The 20644-nt window shown below is 39.5% G+C and overlaps 1 protein-coding gene and 1 long non-coding RNA gene across 4 annotated transcripts; one reads left to right on the top strand and one right to left on the bottom strand.

Moving 5' to 3' along the window:
- The first annotated feature begins 965 nt into the window (after positions 1–965).
- Tmem218 (transmembrane protein 218) lies at positions 966–18030 on the top strand. 3 transcript variants are annotated; one of them, XM_048796242.1, is made up of 7 exons: positions 966–1116; positions 1967–2069; positions 3235–3344; positions 6042–6160; positions 11217–11327; positions 12159–12261; positions 16022–18030. In XM_048796242.1, the coding sequence occupies exons 5-7, from the start codon at positions 11218–11220 to the stop codon at positions 16154–16156; spliced, it is 348 nt and encodes a 115-aa protein (XP_048652199.1). In that variant the 5' UTR covers positions 966–1116; positions 1967–2069; positions 3235–3344; positions 6042–6160; position 11217; the 3' UTR covers positions 16157–18030. The 3 variants fall into 3 exon arrangements, with proteins under 3 accessions (XP_048652199.1, XP_015354482.1, XP_015354483.1); XM_015498996.2 differs by lacking the exon at positions 6042–6160 and having other exon boundaries at positions 967–1116; XM_015498997.2 differs by lacking the exons at positions 966–1116; positions 6042–6160 and adding an exon at positions 1124–1448.
- On the bottom strand, positions 12106–15548 carry LOC125614048. Its single transcript, XR_007344698.1, has 2 exons — positions 13538–15548; positions 12106–12724 (listed from the first exon to the last, which is right to left on the bottom strand). It is a non-coding gene; the product is annotated as an uncharacterized LOC125614048 (long non-coding RNA).
- Positions 18031–20644: the final 2614 nt, after the last annotated feature.

The following is a 20644-nucleotide window of genomic DNA, read 5'->3' as shown; positions in this document are numbered from 1 at the left end:
TGAACTCAGGGGAGCTCGACATGAGCCACATCCCCAGCTCTATTGTATTTTATTTAGAGACAGGGTCACACTGAGTTGCCTGGCGCCTCGCTTTCGCTGAGGCTGGCTTTGAACTCACCAGCCTCCGGATCCGCTGGTATTACAGGCGTTCGCCAGCGTGTCCGGCTGGTATTGTTTGTTTGTTTTCCCTTCCTGATTCCACAGTGGTGCACACAGACTTTCTCCTGGTTCCTTTAATTGGCCCGATGGATGGCTCTTTGGGTCTATGGGCAATTCTGGCTGGCAGTTAGGTAACAGCAGTCTGCTAGAAGCGTGGACCAGTCCCAGTTGCAGCTGCCTGGAAGAGTGGCGGCAAAGGATTTACTTGATTGACCCTACACCTCTTTCCCAGTCTGTAGACTTGGGTAGAATGATCCTTGCCTCAGTCTACTTCGAAGTAGCTACCGGCTATAACGCCAAATAAAAGAAGTCAAGGTAAGGATAAATGAAACGCGACGTTATTACAACTAGCGCTTTGGACTCACTTCCCGCCAAGTGGATTTTTAGCGACTTTTTCTGACTAGGCCTAGAAGCACCACTCAAAACCTGCGCCCCGCCCGAATCAGTGGGTAGTGGGTAGAGGTGTATCAGACTGCGGAACTTGCACTGATGTCTGTACAGGTCTCGGAACTTGGAGATGGGGGCTACTTGTCCTAGCCGCTTCACCGCGGGGCTGTATAGTCTCCATGGAGACCTCGAAGGAAACCTGGAGAAACCGCTCTCCGGTCCAAAAGCCCGCCCTCAGGCAACACAAACCAATGGTCCAGCGGGTTAGAGAGAATAATGTGATTGACAGTGGTATGGGGCGTGGTGAGGCGAATCTATCCAATCCAAGTTGAGCCAAGGCCCAAACCGACCAGCATTGACCAATGGAAATGCTGAACTGAGGACAATGTGCCCACCCACTACACTTGGCGTTGCCTGGAGTCGCGGCAAGTGTAAGCTAATAAGAGGAAAGCTGGGCGTTGAAAGAGCAGCACTGATTAGCGAATCGGAAATCGCCTGAATGAAAGCCCACTTGTGATTCGTTCTAAGTAGATCAAAGCCTCGGCGGACTGGAACCAGCGGGACATTGAGGTATGAGTCTGGTCCGGGGAAATGGGGTAACCCGGGAACCCAATGAGGCGGGCGGCAGTGAGGAAAGCCGGACAGTTGCGGAGTAGCGAGAAGGGTGGAGACTCCGGCTGTGGAGGCTGGAAAACAGTGTGGACGGGCGGTGCGCGGACATCACAGACTACCCTTACCGCGGGGTCTGAGCCCAAGACCCGGCGGCTAATAAATTCTTAATAGAATGCCGAGAAGGAGGGACTGTTTTCTGTATCATGCTCTTAAGAAAGTAAAATGTCAGTGCTTTCGTTTTCCTTTTGTCTGAAACCTTAATCCCTCTCCACCTGCTAGGAGGTAGTCAGGTGAGCATTCTGATGAGACGTGCGGGCACTCTTTTCCTTTTGCCAGTTTGAATCAGCAATCGGGCCGGGGAGAGTAGAGGAACTCCTAGCAGCCCGGTGTTTCCCGGCTGCAGTGCTGGTAGCTGATGGGTGATGGAGCTAGCGGACTGAATCTCTGTCACTTTCAAAACGCAACCATGACCTGGAAAGGGGTGCAAGGACAGAATCAGAATCCATGGACGACCCCCCCCCCCATTTCTAACAGTGTGTTAAGTAAAAGTGGACGTCACATCCGTGGCATTTAGGTAGCTTGACAATTGATTTTTGTCCCAGACGTGCATGGGACTTAATAAAGCTGGAGGCGATATCTTAATATTTTAAAATTCAAATGATAAATATTTAAAGTAGAAAAATAAAAATGTGAAAGTCCTCTGATTATTTTTAAGTGTTTGGGACAAGCTATAGAAAAAATTGAAAAGGATTCCTTCAGAAGGGCCATTCACTCCTGTAATCCATTGTTTTCTTCTGTTGCTTTCAAGGGCTTGAGTCCACGTGAAAATCGGGCAATGGGTGAGGTATCACCCATCACCAGCAGCTATTAAGCTTTATTACCCTCTACGGAGTCCATATTTGTCCTGGACAGTAAGTCATCTTATAATAGCCATTAGTATTCTCACTAAGATTCTCAACTTAGTGCTGGGTGCTGTATTTTTAGTAAACTAGGGTCAGTCTCCTCACTGTGTGCTTCTCTATCAGATTTCTCTCAAAGGGCATGTAGAACCAACCTTAGATAAATGACAAATACAAATACATCCAAAAGGGTTTGAAGAAACTTTCTTTAAAAAAAAAAAAGATCTCACAGCATCAACATAGAGGGAAAAAAAATTGATCCTATATTGGGTCCTGTTGTCAGCTACTGAACACTGTTCAAATTTAGACAGTGTTTTTATCTACTTGCTACAGATATTGCTGGGCTTATGGTGTATACCTGTAGTCCTAGCAACTCAGGAGGTTGAGGCAAGAGGATCCACAAGTTCAAGGCCAGCCTGGGCATTGAAAGGTCAAGGCTTCATGTCTCAAAATAAAATAAAATAGAATGGGCTGGGGATATAGCTCAGTGGTAGAGTGCTTATATGAGGAGGACCTAAGTTCAACACCCATTACTGCAAAATAAATGAATTCATAAGTACATGCCACATTTATTAAGTAAATGGACTTACTCTTGAAATCAGGGTGACTAAACCATCAATTCTCCAAGATTTGAAGAAGTCCTGAATATTCAATAAAAACTTTACTTTTTATCATATCTGACTCAAAAATAATAATTTAACTATTCCAATAGAGGAAATGAGCAAAAGTATTATTCTCATATTGAATTAACAAAATGAAATGCCTAGATGTTCATTTCTCTACAGCATCTTTCTTTAGTATACCCAACCCCTTCCTTTCTACATATAGTAAGAAAATGTGTAGTTTGGTTATAAAGTCATGAACCTCATTCTTAGAATAGCTAATTCTAGTATTAGTATTTATCTCATACTTGAAAGCTGTAACCCAGTGTCTATAGAACCCAGTGTCTCCTGAGTTTTTAAGTTTCTGTGGGATATTAAAGGGATATGTTTCAAATGATTCTGTTTTAACTACCATTATCCTATATTCTAAGATGATAGAGTTGGTCTAGGTCTTACAGGTTATTGTGCAATATCATAAAGAGCACCAATTAACCTTAAGTAGTTATTTTCTTAGAGGTATCAGCCCAATCAACCAAACTCAGAAATATGAGTAATTTCTAAAACATTCTCCTTAGGTTTTCTATTTCCACAACCAAGGAAAGCTTATACCCTCATCACCTCTCTGAAGAACTATTGGTCACCCATCTCTGATCTTGATCCCAATTCATGTGTACTCTGTCATCAGGTAACTTTTTAAAACTAAACTTGAGAATATTACATTTGATAGTATATCAAATACCTGTGTTCCAGATTAATAAATATTCACTTTCTGGCTTATCTATTTAAGCTTTTAATTTTAAAGAAATAAAAATCTCATAGATCTAGTTTAGATCCCTTCTCTTCCCTTTCCTCTCCTCTTTCCTTCCTTTCCCCAGAGAGGCAAATACTCTCCTGAAATTATATAATTAATGCTCATGTTTTTATGCTTTTGCTGTATATATGTACATCCTAAGCAATATGTATTATTAAAGTTTATTTTAATTTTTAACTACAAATAGTTATATTGTGGATTTCATTTGCGATTTTTATCACTCAACGTTGGTTTTTAGCTATATTTATAGCAGTACATATAGATCAAGTTCATTCATTTGAAGTGTTCATTATGAATATAAAATATTGTATTCATTTCCTTATTGATGAACATTTCAGGGTTTTTTTTTTTCCTGTTGTTATGCTATCAAGAATAAAGTCGTAGTGATGACCCAAGAGTTTTTCCAGAACACTAGTTCTTCATGGAGGTGGTACTGCCTTGGATTGGGGGTATTTTGGGATTTGTGTAGACATATTTAGTTATTATCATTGGAAGGAAGTATTGGAATTTACCTAGCAGGGCTGGGGATGCAAGGTGTTCCATAATGCACGGGACAGTCATCAGGTAAAGAATTGTCCTCCATCCTATACTACTTTTCCTCAGGGTATTCGATTCTAATTATCTGGGCCCAGAACCTAACTCTATTTTTCATATTAACATAATGTATTTTTTGGCACAGTTTAATATAGTAAAATTTCCAGGAATGAAACTCTAATGTAAATCAAGGGAAAATTATACTAATTTGTGGTTTGGAACTTTAACAAGAGTTGTTCCTCACTCTAGAAAAATCACATAACTAAAGGCAGCACAGCTCGTGGTATTTGAGTTGCCAGCACAACACACCTGCATAGTCTGCATTTGTAGCTTTTGCGTTCATGGTGATTCTAAGTTTAGGTGCGAGCATCTGACTACTGTACTTCATTATGTATTCTAGTGTAGTCAGCCTGAACATTCATATTTTTAAACATATGCTATTTCATTATGAATTAGTTCCATTTAAAATTGGCTTCTGTATATGATATAATGTAGAGGTCTAGTTTTATTATTTTCCGGTTGGATAATCATTTGTCCCACCACCAGCTATGAAATCCTTTACCCACTGAATCGCAGAGCCAACTCCTTCCTGCATGAAGTTCTGACAAATGCATGGATCTGTTTCTAGGTTCTCAATTTCATGCCGCTGGTCCATGTGTCTTTGTGCCACTATCACACTGTTTTAATTACCTTGGTTTTATAATGTGTCTTGTGGCAGTTGGTAACAAGAAAGGCAAGTTGCCATTCTACTTCTCAAAATTGTTCTGGCTATTCTTGGGTTTTTACTCATATGAATTTAGGATTCATTTTCAAGTTCTACAAAAATTATTTTTAGATTTTGGTTAGAATTGCATTAGATGTATAGGTTAAAGAAAATTAAGATCTTTGAATTGAACCATCTAGCAACATGGGTTATTTTTTTATTCAGGGCTACTTTATTTCTCTGTCCAGGTGCTTCTTAGAAAACAATCTTTAATAAGATTTTATAATTTTAACTACAGTAATCTTACAAATCTTTTGTTACATTTATTCACACTTACATACGTATACATACACATATCTTTCTAGTGTGAAGGTTTCCAATATATTCAAAAGTATAAAAATAGTATAGCCAACATCAACACTCTCTTCACCCAGTTTCAACAACTAGCTTACAACCAGTCTTATTTCATGTTAGCTACTTCACTTCCCCTCCCCCAGAGAATATGAAGCTCCTAGTCACATTTTCTATTCTCTGATGTGTTACATGTATATATGTGTATATCCTAAAGAGCCTTCAATAGCTTTTTTTTAAAGAGAGAGAGAGAATTTTAATATTTATTTTTAAATTTTCGGCGGACACAACATCTTTGTATGTGGTGCTGAGGATCGAACCTGGGCCCGCATGCATGCCAGGCAAGCGTGCTACCGCTTGAGCCACATCCCCAGCCCAATAGCTTTTTTTTTTTTTTAAATTCGCTTAAAAAAAACCATAATTCCCTAATATCATCAAATATCCAGATACTGTTGAAATTTCTCCAGTCATCTTTTAAAAGGTTTTCTTTTTTATACTGGCTTTTTTGAATCAAGACCCAAACAGAGTCCATATATTGCATTTGATTGATATGTCTCTTAAGATTCTTCAAAAGAAACCTTTCAGTGAAGTATAACACACATACAGAAAAGTGTACACATCCTAAATGTATAGCTAGGTACAGTTTACCAAAATGAGTGAATCCAGGTAACCTACACCCAGATCAATAAACAAAATTTTATCAGCACTCCAGAACCTCTTTCAGCTCCCTCCAGTCACTACTTTCTGAATGGAAAACATACTCTTTGACTTCTAACCCCCCAAAGTAGTTTGAACTTTTTTTGAACATTATATAAGTGGAATCAAACAGTATAAACTTTTTTGCCTCTGTGATTTTACACTTAGTATTTGTGAAATTCATCCAAGTTCATTCTTATTGCTTTATTCTATTGCATTGTATGAAAGAATTTTGAAACATATTTATCCTTTGTATTGGTGGACATGTGGGTTGTTTCCTTTTTCAGCTATTTCAGATAGGGTTGGAATGAACTTCTTGTACATGGGTTTTGAACTTCTGTGTGCATCTCTGTTAGAAATACAACTGGGAATAGAAGAGCTGGATCTGCGGGACATGAATTTTCAGGTTTGATTGATACTGTCAGTAGTCTCCAAAGCAGTTATAACAATTTACACTCTTACCACGGTGTTTGAGGGTTCCAATTAATCTACATCTTTACTAACACTTATGTTGTCTGTCATTTTCATTTCGGCCATTCTTGCAGGTATGTAGGAGTAATGAATTTTGGTTTTTATTTGCAATTTCCTGATGACTAATGAAGTTGAACTGCTTTTCACATATTGGTCATTTGGATAACCTCTTTTGTCAAGTGTTTATTTTTATTTTTTATCTGCTTGATCTGTTGATTCTAAGATAGTTACATTAAAATCTTCCACTAAATTTGTGGCTTTGTTTATTGTAATGTGTGTCATTTATGTTAGGTTCATATTTATGTCATTTATGTCACTTATGTTAGGTTCATATTTATTTCAAGTTGTGTCTTTTTGCCAAATTATTCCTTTTGTGATTATTCTTTTTTTTTTTAAATACTCTTAGTTGTATATGGACACAATACTTGTATTTTTTATATGATGCTGAGAATTGAACCCAGTGCCTCACATATGCTAGGCAAGCTTTCTACCACTGAGCTACAAACCCAGCCTGTGATTATTATTATTATTAATATTTTTCAAGCTTAACATATATTCTTGATACTAATATTGCTTTACCAACTTATATTTTTGTTTCACTTGTTTTTCCAAATTGTGATTTAAAGCACATAACATAAAATTTACCATATTAACCATTTTTATGTGTACAGTTCATTAGTGTAGTATATTTACATTATCATGAAACAGATCTCCAGAAATTTTTCATCTTGTAAAAGTAGAACTCTACACCTATTAAATTTTACAAGATGAAAAAATTTTTTCCCCATCCCCTTTCCCCCAGTATTGTTTTGTTAGTGTTTCTTTTCAGTCTCTTTATTTTGAACCTCTCTTTCTTTATGCTTTTTGTGTAGCTTTTATAAAGAGCTGTTTTTATTTTTTTTAATCTAGCATGAGAATCCTTTAATAATCAAGTATAATTAATATAATTAATAAAAGTTTGCATTTACTATGCTTTTTGTTGTAATTTTCAGTTTTATCTTATATTTTTAAATGTTCCTTCCTTTTTACCCCTTGCCATCACCCCCTCTTGTTTTCTTCCTTTATTATTTTTTTTTCACTCTTGTGGAAGTTGTTCATTCTCTTTCTGTTATTTAGTATGTGCCTATGTGTCTTCAAATATCTATCTTTTGCTTAGTAAAACTTAACTAATCATTAACTCCTCCTTCAGAGCAAGTAATATATGTTGACTGCTTTTACTTTGAACTATTCTTTCTCACCTTCCATATAACTGTTGAGTAATATTTTAGTTTTCTCATTTTTAACCCCTTGAAAATTAGTCGTATTATCATTGCAGGAATATTTATAGTCAATTTTTGCTAATGTCTTTCTCACCATTTTTCCTTATATCTTTCTTGGTTCATTTTCCTTTTTGTTGGAGTACATTCCTAAGTAACTCTTTCAGTGAGGATCTGTGAGAGGTGTGTCGCATTCCTGCGACTTAAACCCTCAAACCTGCCTACCCAGGGACACTACCTGTCGTGATCCATGTGACTAAAACATTCAGGGTTCACTTAAGGGGAACTGGGCTGTGCAAAATAACCACACAAGACAGAAATACCTTTTTCTTTGGGGGTGCTGTGACAGCTCCTCTGACCTTAAGGGTCCGTAGAGAGAGCGAGCGAGCGCGTGCTGACCCCTTTTATTGAGGAGAAGCCATTCAAATGAGGCAAGGGGTCAGGCTTCAGGGGGTCGAGTCTAGCTTCATGATGTCTGCTGTCAGCAGGTTGATTGACATCTAGGAAGGCCACACCCAAGGGGGTGATGGCAAGAGTAAGAGAAGGGGACACACAAAAGGACATTTTCATGGAACATTCTATCCCAAACTAGACAAGGGGTAATATCACAAAGGAACAGGTGAGCATAGCTCAACCCATGGGGCTGTAGGAAAGCACGCCCATGCACGAAGACACATTTGCTTTGTCTCTACCCTCAAGATCAGGGCTACCATCTTCCCTTACTTAAAAGCAACCAGATCACAGGGTGACCGACAGTGCCTCAGCCAACCAGGAAGGGAAGCAAACACTAGTTACATGCTATGTCAGCCTCCCACAAGGTGAATTCCATTTCAGTCTTTTTATGTCTGAAAACCTCATTAAATCCACTCTTTAGTCTTATATGCACATCTGTGGTGGCATCCTAATAGATGATCTCAGCTGGGATCCTTTAGGTACCTTACTTTTAGTCTAGTTTTTATGTTAATCTTTTCTACGGAGATTCCCATACTACATTGGTATTGTACTTAAACTCTATATTTAAATGCAGGTAAGGATTCAGATTTCTCTTGGGCTAGTCTTTTTCACTTGTGGCCTGAGTCACTTGTCTAGATTTCTTTGAAATCTTTAGCAATTTTTCAGACCATATTTCAAAAACCATTAAGCCCTTTGAGGGCCCAGCATGATATATTGTTCTTAGTTCTAGTTCTCTGCATCATGGGCCTGAGATCTCATCTGGCCAGGACAGGACCACTCTGAAGGCCTGTATCTGCTGCCAGCACCCCTGTAGGTCTCAGTGCTCAGTCCTCACTAACCACTCAGGCTTTGGGTTATATTTTTTTGTTTAGGGTACTTAAGGATTTTCCTTCATTGCTTTGTATATTTGTTAAATTCTTTTTAATCTGTCTTATTGAGCATTTCCACGTGTTCACTGTTGTTCCCTTTGTTAGTACTGTCCAGTGCATGGACCAGAAGTTATCTGGTCATCCTTCTAAACCTTGATATGACCTTATTACTCCCTCACTTGATTTTCAGATTTGTTAGCACTGCTTTATTTATTCATCAAACAAATTTATTCCATATAACCTCTGAGCTACAAACTGGGGATACCAGGTGAGAAAGATAAAGTTTCTGCCTTCGTGAATTTATTATTCTAGTTGGAGAGACAAAAAATAAACTTGTAAGAAAATGAATAAATAAGTTAACCAGGTGGAGTGGTACATGCCTGTAATCCCAGTGACTGGAGGCTGGGACAGGAAGATTGTGAGTTCAAAGCCAGCCTCAACAACTTAGTAAGACCCTGTCTCAAAATAAAAAGGGCCAGGAATGTGGCTCAGTATGGGTTCAATCCCCAGCACCTCCCCACATAGAGAAAAAATTAACGACAAGTACTCTGAAGGAACTAGGGAGATGGAAAAATCACTGCTTGGGAGGATTACTTTAGACAGGGTAGTCGGGGAAGACCTCTCAGAGGAAGTGCTATTCCTTCTCTGAAGAAGCCAAGATGGGAACCATGAAGAGAGTCTAGCCCTACAAATAGTAGAGGGATTGTTGGGGATTGAGGGTTAATTACAGGCTTTAGAAATAGCCAAGTACAAAGACATAGAGATGGGGAAACACTGGCTTGCTGGAGTAGTTGGGACAACATCCATGAGGTGCCTGGGAGGGGCATAATGCTCCCCAGTGAGGTTAGAGAGGCCTGTCCCCTTACTCCTCATCTTGCCTCACTGATTCTTTCCAGAGAGTTCCTGTGCAAGGTCCCTCCTTTGTAACCCTTCTCAATATCCCAGTTCCTGCTGCACTTTGCTGCTTAACAGAATGTAACATGAGCAGTTGTTTATGTGATGGTATTCTCCAGTAGACCTAAAGCTTCTGCTGGGAGAGATTTCTCATCTACCTTTGTCATCCCCAGCTTGTAGAATGGTGCTTTACATGGTAGGGACATCATGAATGTTGATTGAATTACTGTGTTTTAAAAGTAGTTCATGCTTAGAGCTTCTTTTCCAATAACTTTTTAATAAAACCTCTCATAGATAAATTTTTGTGACATTTAAATATCAGGTAAAGAAAACCAGCAAGCTAAGGAAGAATCTGTTGCTTAAGACTTGTCTCTGATACTGGAAAGAAAATCAGGGCAAGTATGGTAGTATGGTGTTGACCTGTAGTGGGTTGATTGGTAGCCCCCCAAAGTTATGTCCACAGCCTAACCCCTAAAATATATGAATGTGAACCTATTTGACTAAAGTGTTTTTGTAGATGTAATTAAGTTAAGGAGCTATGATAAAATCATACTAGACTACTTGAGTGGACCTGAAGTTCAGTGAAGATGCCCTTATAATGAGTAGCCAGAAGAAGACAAGAGACAGAGAAGGCCACGTGAAGACAGGAACAGAGACTAGAGTTGTGAGTCACAAGCCAAGGAACATGTGGAGCCACCAGAAGCTGGAAGAGGCCTGGAAGGATCCTCCTCTAAATCCTTTATTAGGATTGTGGACTTATTGATGCCTTTATTTTTTACTTTTCATCTCAAGAACAGTGAGAGAATGAATTTCTCTTGTTGTAAGGCACTAATTAGCAAAACAGCACATCCCCCTTTCCAGTTATACTGCACTGACTCCTTCTGAGACATAAGACATATAATACCTTCCTCCAAAGCTTATTGCCATGATTAAATGAGATACATTTGTAAAGTACTTAGCACATAGTAAATGTTCAGAAGTAGTGATGGTGGTTGTTCTTTAAGGACTGGAAATTTTCTTCCTTTTGCAAATAAGCACTCAACAGTAGAGTGGAAATTTCTGTCTCGTGATCGCCTGGTGAGTCAAAGTTCATCCCATGATTTTAACCTAAGAGCTTCAACTTCTGCTTTGGCCCTGGAACTCCCAGGCCCTTGTGCCTTTAACAGACCTTAGTTAGGATATTACAGCAAGGGAGAGTTTAGTGTTCTACTGTGGCTTGGGGAAGACGTTAAAGTAGAATTCAGAGACCAAATTTAAAATTACACACATGGAGCAGAAAGCCATCTCTCAGTCTCTGCCATAAAGAAAGTCTTTGGGTTCTAAATTTCTAGTTCCCATTAAGGGACTCTGGAACTGGACATTCTTGAAAATTAAAGACCTGTAGTGAGTGATCCTACACACCAATCATCAAAAACTTCCCCATAATGAGGTCAGGCTTTGTGTATTTGTCTAAATGCCAGAAGTGGGTGTGGGTAGGGGTCCCAGACAGAGTGCAGCCTGATGATGTCTTCCTCCCCAGGATGGCTGGCACGGTGCTAGGAGTGGGTGCTGGCGTGTTCATCTTAGCCCTGCTCTGGGTGTTGGTGCTGCTGCTGTGTGTGCTGTTATCCAGAGCCTCCGGGATAGCTAGGTAAGGCATTCTTTCCAGCTGGGAGTCCTAGGTAAAAGCAATTAGAGGCAAAATCGCTGACGCTCATTAAACATTTAGAATTCAGAAGATCATTTTTGTAATTACTGGCAGTTTGAATGAGTTGCATTTTAACCTCTTATTATAAGCACTAACTGTGTTATTTATGCTCTGAGGCAGAGGTGGGAGGAGAAGGGAAGTGTATTTTTCAGTTCTTACTATGGAGGAGATCAGGGAAGACAAGAGATGACAAGAAAATCTGCTTTCACTGCCTATTGAATCTCTTGAGGTTGAACGTGGGAGTTTTTCTTAATTGTTCAGATTTATGGCACTTGCTTGGTCCAGTCTCTAAGGCTCTAGGCCTGGACCCAGGGAAATGAAAGAAGCCTTCAGTGGATTTAACTGGCCTTCTGCACCTGGCATTGACTTGGAACAGAGTTAGGCTACTAACGGAACCTGAAAATAGAGTTCCACTCTGGACACTCCATTTTAGTGTCAGTAGGAAGCAGAGAATTAAGAATTTGCTAAAGTATCCTAAGTGGGAATGGGGAGGGACTGCTTTGTTGTGTTTTCTTAATGACTTCATGCAAAAGCACAAATGAAAACTATGAATTCCCGCTGTTAGGAATTTCCCAGAATAAAGGGGAATGCATACAGCTGGTACCTGTCTAGGAAGAAAGACTTTGGGATAGAGGCTGGTTGTGGACAGCAGGTCTCTGGACTCTGTTAAGGGACTGAGACATAGAATATTGACCCCAAGGAAAGGCCAGTCTGGGCCTCATAAAAGAAAAAACTGTAAACGGTGCTTTTAATACTTTCTCTTTTTGGTCCCAGGTTCTCTGTCATTTTTGTATTCCTTGGTGCTGTGATCATCACGTCTGTTCTATTACTTTTTCCCCGAGCCAGTGAATTTCCAGCCCCAGAGGTCGAAACGAAGGTAAAGCTGTTGGTTTCATTTTGTCCTCTGGTCCAAACCATCATCCTGCCCTGTGACCTGAGATGTGTTAGAATTGCAGTGTTCAGGCAATGATGGGAAAGCTCAGAGGGAATTTTAAGACCCTCTACGCCTTCACTCAGGAAAAGAATCTTCTGAATTCCATCTGTAACACTTCTAGGCAGAGGTTTGCCTGAGATGTTCTCTTCTCCAACTTGCATCAAGTTGAACAACATTGTGTTGTAAGGCCACCTCCTACTGTGGGGACAGAGAAAGAGAAAAGAGTTAGAAATGGGAGTAGTCCTGCTCCCAAAGTGAGGTCCCATTTCTGGTAGCCTTGGCTCACATCCTCATATCTTGGGTTGAAATTGATGTAGTACCATCAGGGTGCTGAGCAACATGAATTTCCATTTCCATAATGTGGAGAGAATCATTTCCATAGAGAAGTGGGGAAAGAGGAACATTTCTGTGGAAAGCAGAAATGGAAGATATAAATGAATTCAATACTAACAATTTCATTGGTCTACATATGCCAGTTTCCACCTCTGTAAATGGATTCTTATCACCTCTCTATACTTCTTTGCTGGAGATCTCACCCATTCCTGAATGAATGGGGTACTGGTTTAACCATGCACAACTGGTCTCAAACCCCATAGGAACCTGATAAGGTTATTGACTTCATTTGTTCCATTGCTTCTTCTAATAGCTTCTTTTTTCTCAACCTCTATTTTAATTTTTAAACAGTAATGATGATAATAGCTAACATTTATTAAAGGATTACTGTGTGCTAGGTCCTATGTAAGCATGTTTATACTGTCTCATTTAAACTTCAGGCCAACCTAACTAGTACAAAGTAGGTACTATTACTGTCCTCATTTTATAGGTGAGGACACAGGAGCTGTAGAGGTTAAGGTAACTTGCCCAAATTCATACATATACATTAAGAAGCAGAGCAAAGATTCAAGCTGAGGTCTACCTTCAAAATCTTCATTGTTGGGATTCAGCAGAATAACAGGGGCCAGCCCAGAGAATACACAGGTTACCAATTTGATACTAAACAACAGTACACAGACTTTTGGACTATAGTGAACACATACTTCCAATCTTATATAGAATTAAACCTTGACAAAAGGAAGGAAATTAGTTTCAAAAACTCCAAGGGAATAATACCACACAAATTCAAGGAATTATTTTCATTAATTCCAGGTCTTTTGTTTACATTTGGAAACTACTCTGAAGGTAGAAGTACTGTGTGTGTGAGCCAGGGGTAAATTCTTACCTCAGTGTCCTTACTTAGAGGAGAGAGTGATAAGATTTCTGTGTCGCTACAGAAGTGACTATTAGAAGAAGGCAATAGAGTAAACATTGTTGAAATCAGTCTCTCTCTTTTCTGTCATATGAGTTTCAGACTCAGGAGAGAATGGGGTTTGAGCAAAATGTGTTTGTCAGCATAGCCAGCAGAATGGAGTTCTCATTTTCAGGTCTTGAGAGCTGGCCCCTGCAGCAGCCAAGCTCAATACTGTATCAATAATACATGGCCTGGGCCTTCTGCACCCAAGGCCTGCTAATTGGCTAATTAAAAAGTGAAACAGTCGAACGAGCAAACATGTAGCCCGCAAGAGACTTGTTCAGTAACAGAGCCAAGGTCAAAGTTATGTTAAAGCTGTTTTATCAAACTGACCTTTGTTATAAGTTGACTGTTGGGGTAATCTCTGGAGTAGCTGGGGTGTCTGAGTCTTCTTCTTTTTGGTGTCTTTGGATCTCAGCAATCACACCAGAGCTTGGATTTTGACAGGTGCTTTGAATATCAGCACTGTATTAGTTTCCTATTGCTGCTGTAACAAGTTACTATAACCATAGGAGCTCACAACATAAATTTATCATCTTACAGTTCTGTAGGTTAGAAGTCCAAAATCAGTCTCACTGGGCTAAATAAAATCCAGGGTTCAGCAGGGCTGCATTTCTTTCTAGAGATTTTAGGGGACAGTCTATTTTCTGGCCTTTTCCTGCTTCTGGAGGTTTCCTCTGGCCCTTAGCTGGTGGCCTCCTTCCTTTACCTTTTTTTTTTGGCGGGGGGGGGGATGTCCTGGGGATTGAACTCAGGGCATCAACCACTGAGCCATATTCCAGCTCTGGTTTTTTTGTATTTTATTTAGAGACAAGGTCTCACTGAGTTTTGCTGAGGCTGGCTTTGAACTTGTGATCCTCCTGTTTCAGCCTCCTGAGATACAGGCATGTGCCACTGCACCAGCTTCTTCCTCTATCTTCAAAGCCAACAGTAAACATCTCTCTGACATTGCTTCCATCCTCACACCTCTTTCCCTGACCCTCTTTCCTGCTTCCCCCTCTAACTTTCAAGGGCCCTTGTGATGACATTGGGCCCACCTGGGTAATGCAGATAACCCTGTTTTCAAGTTCATTTGGTTAGTAACCTCAATTCTCCTTTGCCATGTAATCTAACATATTCAAAGCTTCTAGGGATTGGGATGTGGACATCTTCAGACCATTTTTTTTTTTTTTTTTGCCTATGGCAATCACTGCTTGGATATTTTGGGTTCTCCCCTAGATATGAGTTTTCAAGGCTTCTGTGAAGTCAATCACTGCTGTCATAAAATCTATACATTAAATAGGTCTTTTTCTGCCTAAATTCAAGTAAATTTCCCATTTGGCTCTGGGAAAATTGGGGCTCTGGTAGTACGTAGAACACCAGTGAATAGAGCCAACATCGGTTATAGCTATTTTATTTTTATTCTTTTAGTATTGAGGACTGAATCCAGGACCTCCAGCATGCTAGGCAAGCACTTCACCTACAGCCCCAAATGCCCCCACCTTTTTAAAAATTTTGAGACAGTCCACACTCGTACTTGCAGTCCTCCTGCCTCAGTCTCCTGAGTAGCTGGGATTTATAGGTATGTGCCACCACACCCAGCAGTTACAGATTTTTGTCAACAAAGACCAGGAACACTGGGGCCTCAAGGACTGGTAGCATTGGCGAGACCCTTGGTTCAATCCCCAGTACCACAAAAGAAAAGAAGAAAAAGGAAAGCAGAATAAGAAAGAAAGAATTGGGGCCTCAGGTATGTCAGGTTACCAGGGAGCCAAATGTATGATGGAGCAAGTTACTTATCTTCTTAATGTTTTATCTTAGGCAAATGACCATTTGCCTTCTCCACTGAGAAACTAAATGTTAGGGTTCAGAACTCATCTGATGAAAACTTTGAAGAGTCACCTTTTTATTTGAAAACGAACCCCTCTGAAAGCAGTAGGTTGATGGCTGGATCATATATATATATATATATATATATATATATATATATATATATATATAAACATGGTGTATACACCATGTTTTTTTGTTTTGTTTTGTAGTTGTAGATGGACAGAATGCCTTAGTTTTATTTGTTTCTTTTTATATGGTACTTAGGATCAAACCCAGTGTCTAACATGTGCTAGGCAAGTGTTCTGCCACTGAGCTACAGCCCCAGCTCTACACCAAAATTTTATACTATTGTATTTTAATATAAGTTCCAAATTCTCCATAATAAAATATGTTTTAACAACAACAACAAAAAAATGACTCTTTCTAGACCAAGCTAACTTCTCATTAACTCTTTGGGATAACTGGTTCCAATGATCTATTTATAGAGGGAACTCAGTTACAAATATGAATGAACAACTGCTGATGAACTTATTATAGATTTTGGATCAACACAGCCAGGATGCTGAAGGGTAATAATTTCACTTTGGTGTTTTCTTTCTCCAGATTGTGGATGCCTTTTTCATTGGGCGCTATGTCCTGCTGGCTTTCCTCAGCGCTGTCTTCCTTGGAGGTCTCTTCTTGGTTCTAACTCACCATATCCTGGAACCAATCTATGCCAAACCACTGCGGTCCTATTGAGCATTGTTGGGGAAAACCAAGACCCTGTTCTCCTCTGCTCCATTTTTATGACATTGATGAGCAACAGGGACTTCAGAGCCTTATTTTGACAGTCTTCCTATTTGAAGGCAGAGGAATATACATTCATCACTAAGACAAATCTCTTGAGCTCTGGCTCCCAGAAACAGGGTTGCAAAATTGTCCCCATGGGCATCAATTCTCACCGTTTTAGGAGGGCTGCTACTGTCTTCTTAGTACCTGCACTTAGGAATTTCATCTGTTTTGAAAGGGAAATAGTAATAATAATCTTAGAGTAGATTTTCAGTCATGCTATTTATAAGTGGACTTGGGGGGAAGGATGAGCCCTTTTTGATAATATGTGAAATTCTTAGTTATAAATTATTATCATAGCTGGGTGTGGTGACACATGTAATCCCAGCTACTCAAGATGCTGAAGCAGGAGAATTGCAAGCTTGAGGCCCACCTGAGCAACTTAGTGAGACCCTGTCTCAAAAATTTTCAAGAAAAGGCTGGGAGTATAACTCAGTGATAGAGTGTTCCTGGGTTCAGTTCCCAATACCAAAAAAGAAAAAAAAGTTGTAGTTATTTGCAAAGTAAAAGCACTTAAACACAGAGGTTACTTTAATGTGATAATTTGGAAGACTAATTTAGATGTTGGTTATTGACCACCCTATGCATATAATTTCACAGAAGCCTATAAAAGCAATGGGTATTACTTTCCTCTGCTCTAATAAAGCAATAAACAACCACCAAGGGGCTGACTTTCACTTCAAACTCTTAGCCATGTAGTGAAGCATTTGTATTTTATTTTCAATCTGTAAGGTAGTATTTTTATATTTCAAACTTGTTTGGAAATTAGAGGACAGGTAGGAAAATGTTGGTAGACTGTACTCATGCCATATATCTGTAGGTTCTTTTCCAGGATATGGTCCCTCTGTGTGCTTTTACATTATCTTAACGGGCCATTTTAGGTTGTGGTACTCTCTCCCCATCTTTGTAACTCTTTCTTCAACCCTAATCAGGAACATATATTATCAGCATTAGATTATAACTTTATACATGCCTGATCTCCCTGACCAAGTAAAATTTGTGTCTAAATGGAGGGTCACTTTAGGAAGTGTCATCCTGACACCCTAGATTTGTTTAGAAAATGGTCTTCTGGCTTAAAATGAAGACCCAAGAGAACAAGTTGGAAATATTGATTAGGTATGTGTTATATGCCAGTAGTCTGCTAATACCTTTGAAGTTTATTTAAGTTTTACAACAATCTGTCATCATCACCCCCCACTTTTTGTTGTTGTTGTTGTACTGGGGTTTGAATCCAGGGGTGTTCTACCACTGAGCTACGTCTCCAATTCTTTCTTTTTAATTTTATTTTAAGACAGGTTCTTACTAAATTGCTGAGACTGGCCTTGAACTTGTGATCCTCCCTCCTCAGCTTCCAGAGTTACTAGAATTACAGGCATGCATTACCATGCCCAGCCATCCCCATTTTAAAGTAGAAAAAAATCTGAAGCTTAAAGAGATTAACTGACTCATTTGAGCTTCATACAACATCCAGTGTGCAAACCCAGGTGTGGCAGACTCCTAGGCCTGTTTGCAGCAAAATCAAGCCCACACAAGAGGAACATTGACTGCTCCATTTGCCACCTTCTCTTTGTGTGTGTGTGTGTGTGTGTGTACACACACACACACACACACTTTGTGCAAAGTGTATTTCAGCTAGGCCTGCCTTCTGTAGTCTGTAATTGCCAGCTATGGTGAAATGAATGATACATTACTTTCTCCCTGCATACCCAAGGTATTCATGTCTAACCCTAAAAACAAAACAAAATAAAAAACCACCACAGGTTTAGTCCCAGAAGTGGAAGGCTGAGAGCGCACAATGAATTTCAGACTTTAGCATTGGGGTGCCCCTATCATCAGTGTCTCATATGGCAACCCTTATATCCATGGCCTCCTGGAAGCAGGGCTCAGAGCTCATCCCTTAAATACCAAAAGAAATCATTTTTAGTGCTCATTAACCGGTCTCTGATCAGTGGCCTTAGGGCAGGTTATGCTGTTCTGGTCTCTGTCCAGAGACTGCAGTGATTCCCCACTGTTTGGAAGGTGGTAAGGGAGAGAAAACAGGTTATTTCATAGCCTTTCAGAATTGAATCCTGACAAGTTAAGAGTTTAAACACTAAATCAAACTGCCTGACTTCAAATCCCGATTCCTGGTTATTCCTGAATGATCTTGAGCCTCATCAGTCTGTGCCTGTTCCCCACCTGTGAAATGGGGACATTTAAGAGGACCTACTCATAGGGCTGATACATGATGACATAAGTTAGTACTTACAGTGCACTTAGAAAAATGCCTAACACATTTACTAATCTAATAAAAATTCTGATTTCCGCATTCAAATGCACTTGTTTCCATATTGTCCATGACACCACTGTGCTCTTACAGTAGAGATGTTTGTTCATTCCATTAGGTGGCGCTGTGTGTTATGTTTTAGAAGTTTCTCAAGCCAGCAAAACACACTGGGTAATTACTTAAGTTCCTTAAACTTGTCCCTTATAAAAATGGAAGTAAAGCTAGCACTCTTTTGATACAGGGTATCAGATATTTAATGTTAAGACTGCATCAGCAGTACTGTATTGCTGTTCAGGGACTAGGCACAACCATTCCTTCACACATACCACACATATTGCCATTGGTCAACACTGATCCAACGCTTGTTGGGCATAAAGTAGTGGTCCTGGTGGAGTAATTCAATCAAAGCACCAGCTCTGAGGTGTTTGGGCTGTTTTCCTAACTTGATCTCAGGATGGAGGTATTCCAGTTATTTTTAAATGTTTTAATTCTAACAAAGTAATCCATTTCTTTTTGTTCTTTAAGACATTGACTTTGCTATCACTCTACTTCATTGCTGCTATAGTGAAGCATTTGTATTTTATTTTCAATCTGTAAAGAACCTGTTGCTGTTACTTTACAGATGAGAAACAGGCAAAGAGGAAAAAGGATTTTAAACATTTCGCAGCTAGTTAGTAGCGGCACTCAAACTTGACACACTAGCCCAACCTCCCACTGGGTTCCTAACAATTCATTTCTCATTTTAAAGATCATTTTTGGCTTTCAAACAACTCCTTATTTTCACACTGGTTGATACTATAGTTATCTGTACCTGCCATTTCCCTAAATCATGTCCAAAGGTTAAAAGTTCCATTAATGAATGCTAATTAACATTGATAGTATAAATAACAAACATTTTATTTTAACTCCTTGGCTTAAGTCTTTAAGTGTTTGACTGTTGTTGCATAGAAACAAATTTCCAGATGTGAGAATCAGAACCATATGGAAACAAATCTGGAAAAGTGTTGATTATCCTCATAGGTGCATAAAAATTCAGGACTGGAAGGGATTTTATAGTTCATAGAGTTCAACCTTTAATCTCTAGATCCATCCCAAATCTTGGAAATAAGTGCATTTGACATGCTGAAATCACATTTTTTATTAGATTAGTAAATGTGCTAGGCATTTTTCTAAGTGCATTGTAAGTACTAACTTATGTCATCATGTATCAGCCCTATGAGTAGGTCCTCTTAAATGTCCCCATTTCACAGGTGGGGAACAGGCACAGACTGGTGAGGGAGTTGGCTCAAGATCACTCAGGAGTAACCAGGAATCAGGATTTGAAGTCAGGCAGTTTGACTTAGTGTTTAAATTTTTAACTCCTTCCTATTATGCTATGTTGCTCCATAAAATGAGAACAGGAAAAGGAACCAGGGTCAGGCAATGCAAATCTACTTGATAAAAACACCAAGGAAAAGCAGCTGAGTGTGGTGGAAAATCCAGAACCTTAGGAGTTGGGCAACAGTCTGGGGCAGAGCAGTTAAAAGACACATGGGACCTCAGAGACAACTTCACTGGTCAACCTTGCATTTTGGGAATGTCTCACTCTATTATGCTGAGGCTTCCTCCTCGCTCAGAAATACTAAACAACTGAGCAGCTAGTAGATGAAGGACACTGTGTGTAAATGTTACATAGCCAAGCCCTCTGCTTGTTTTTAAGCTGGAGATTTCTTTTCTTTTTAATATTTATTTTTTTAGTTGTAGTTGGACACAATACCTTTATTTTATTTATTTATTTTTTATGTGGTTCTGAGGATTGAACCCAGGGCCTTGAACGTGCTAGGCGAGCGCTCTACCGCTGAGCCACAACCCCAGCAAAGCTGGGGATTTCTTTTGTCTTCCTGTCTTTAAATTGATCATCTTCAATTTTATAAAGAATCTTTATTAGTTTCCTACTGCAGCTGTGACAGATTATCACAAACTCAATGATTTAAAATAGTACAAATTTATTATGGTTTTGGAGGTTAGAAGTCAGAAATGCGTTTCATGGAGCTAAAGACAAGACTTTGGAGACTCTAGGGGGAAATACATTCCCCTGCCTTTTCCAGCTTCTCTAAGTTGCCCACATTCCCTGGCCATTGGATGCTTTCTCA

Source organism: Marmota marmota, unplaced genomic scaffold (genome assembly GCF_001458135.2).
Source record: "Marmota marmota marmota unplaced genomic scaffold, marMar, whole genome shotgun sequence".
Taxonomy (NCBI): Eukaryota; Metazoa; Chordata; class Mammalia; order Rodentia; family Sciuridae; genus Marmota; species Marmota marmota.
The sequence above is the reverse complement of the archived record's forward strand: the minus strand, read 5'-3'. Positions and strand labels throughout refer to the sequence as shown.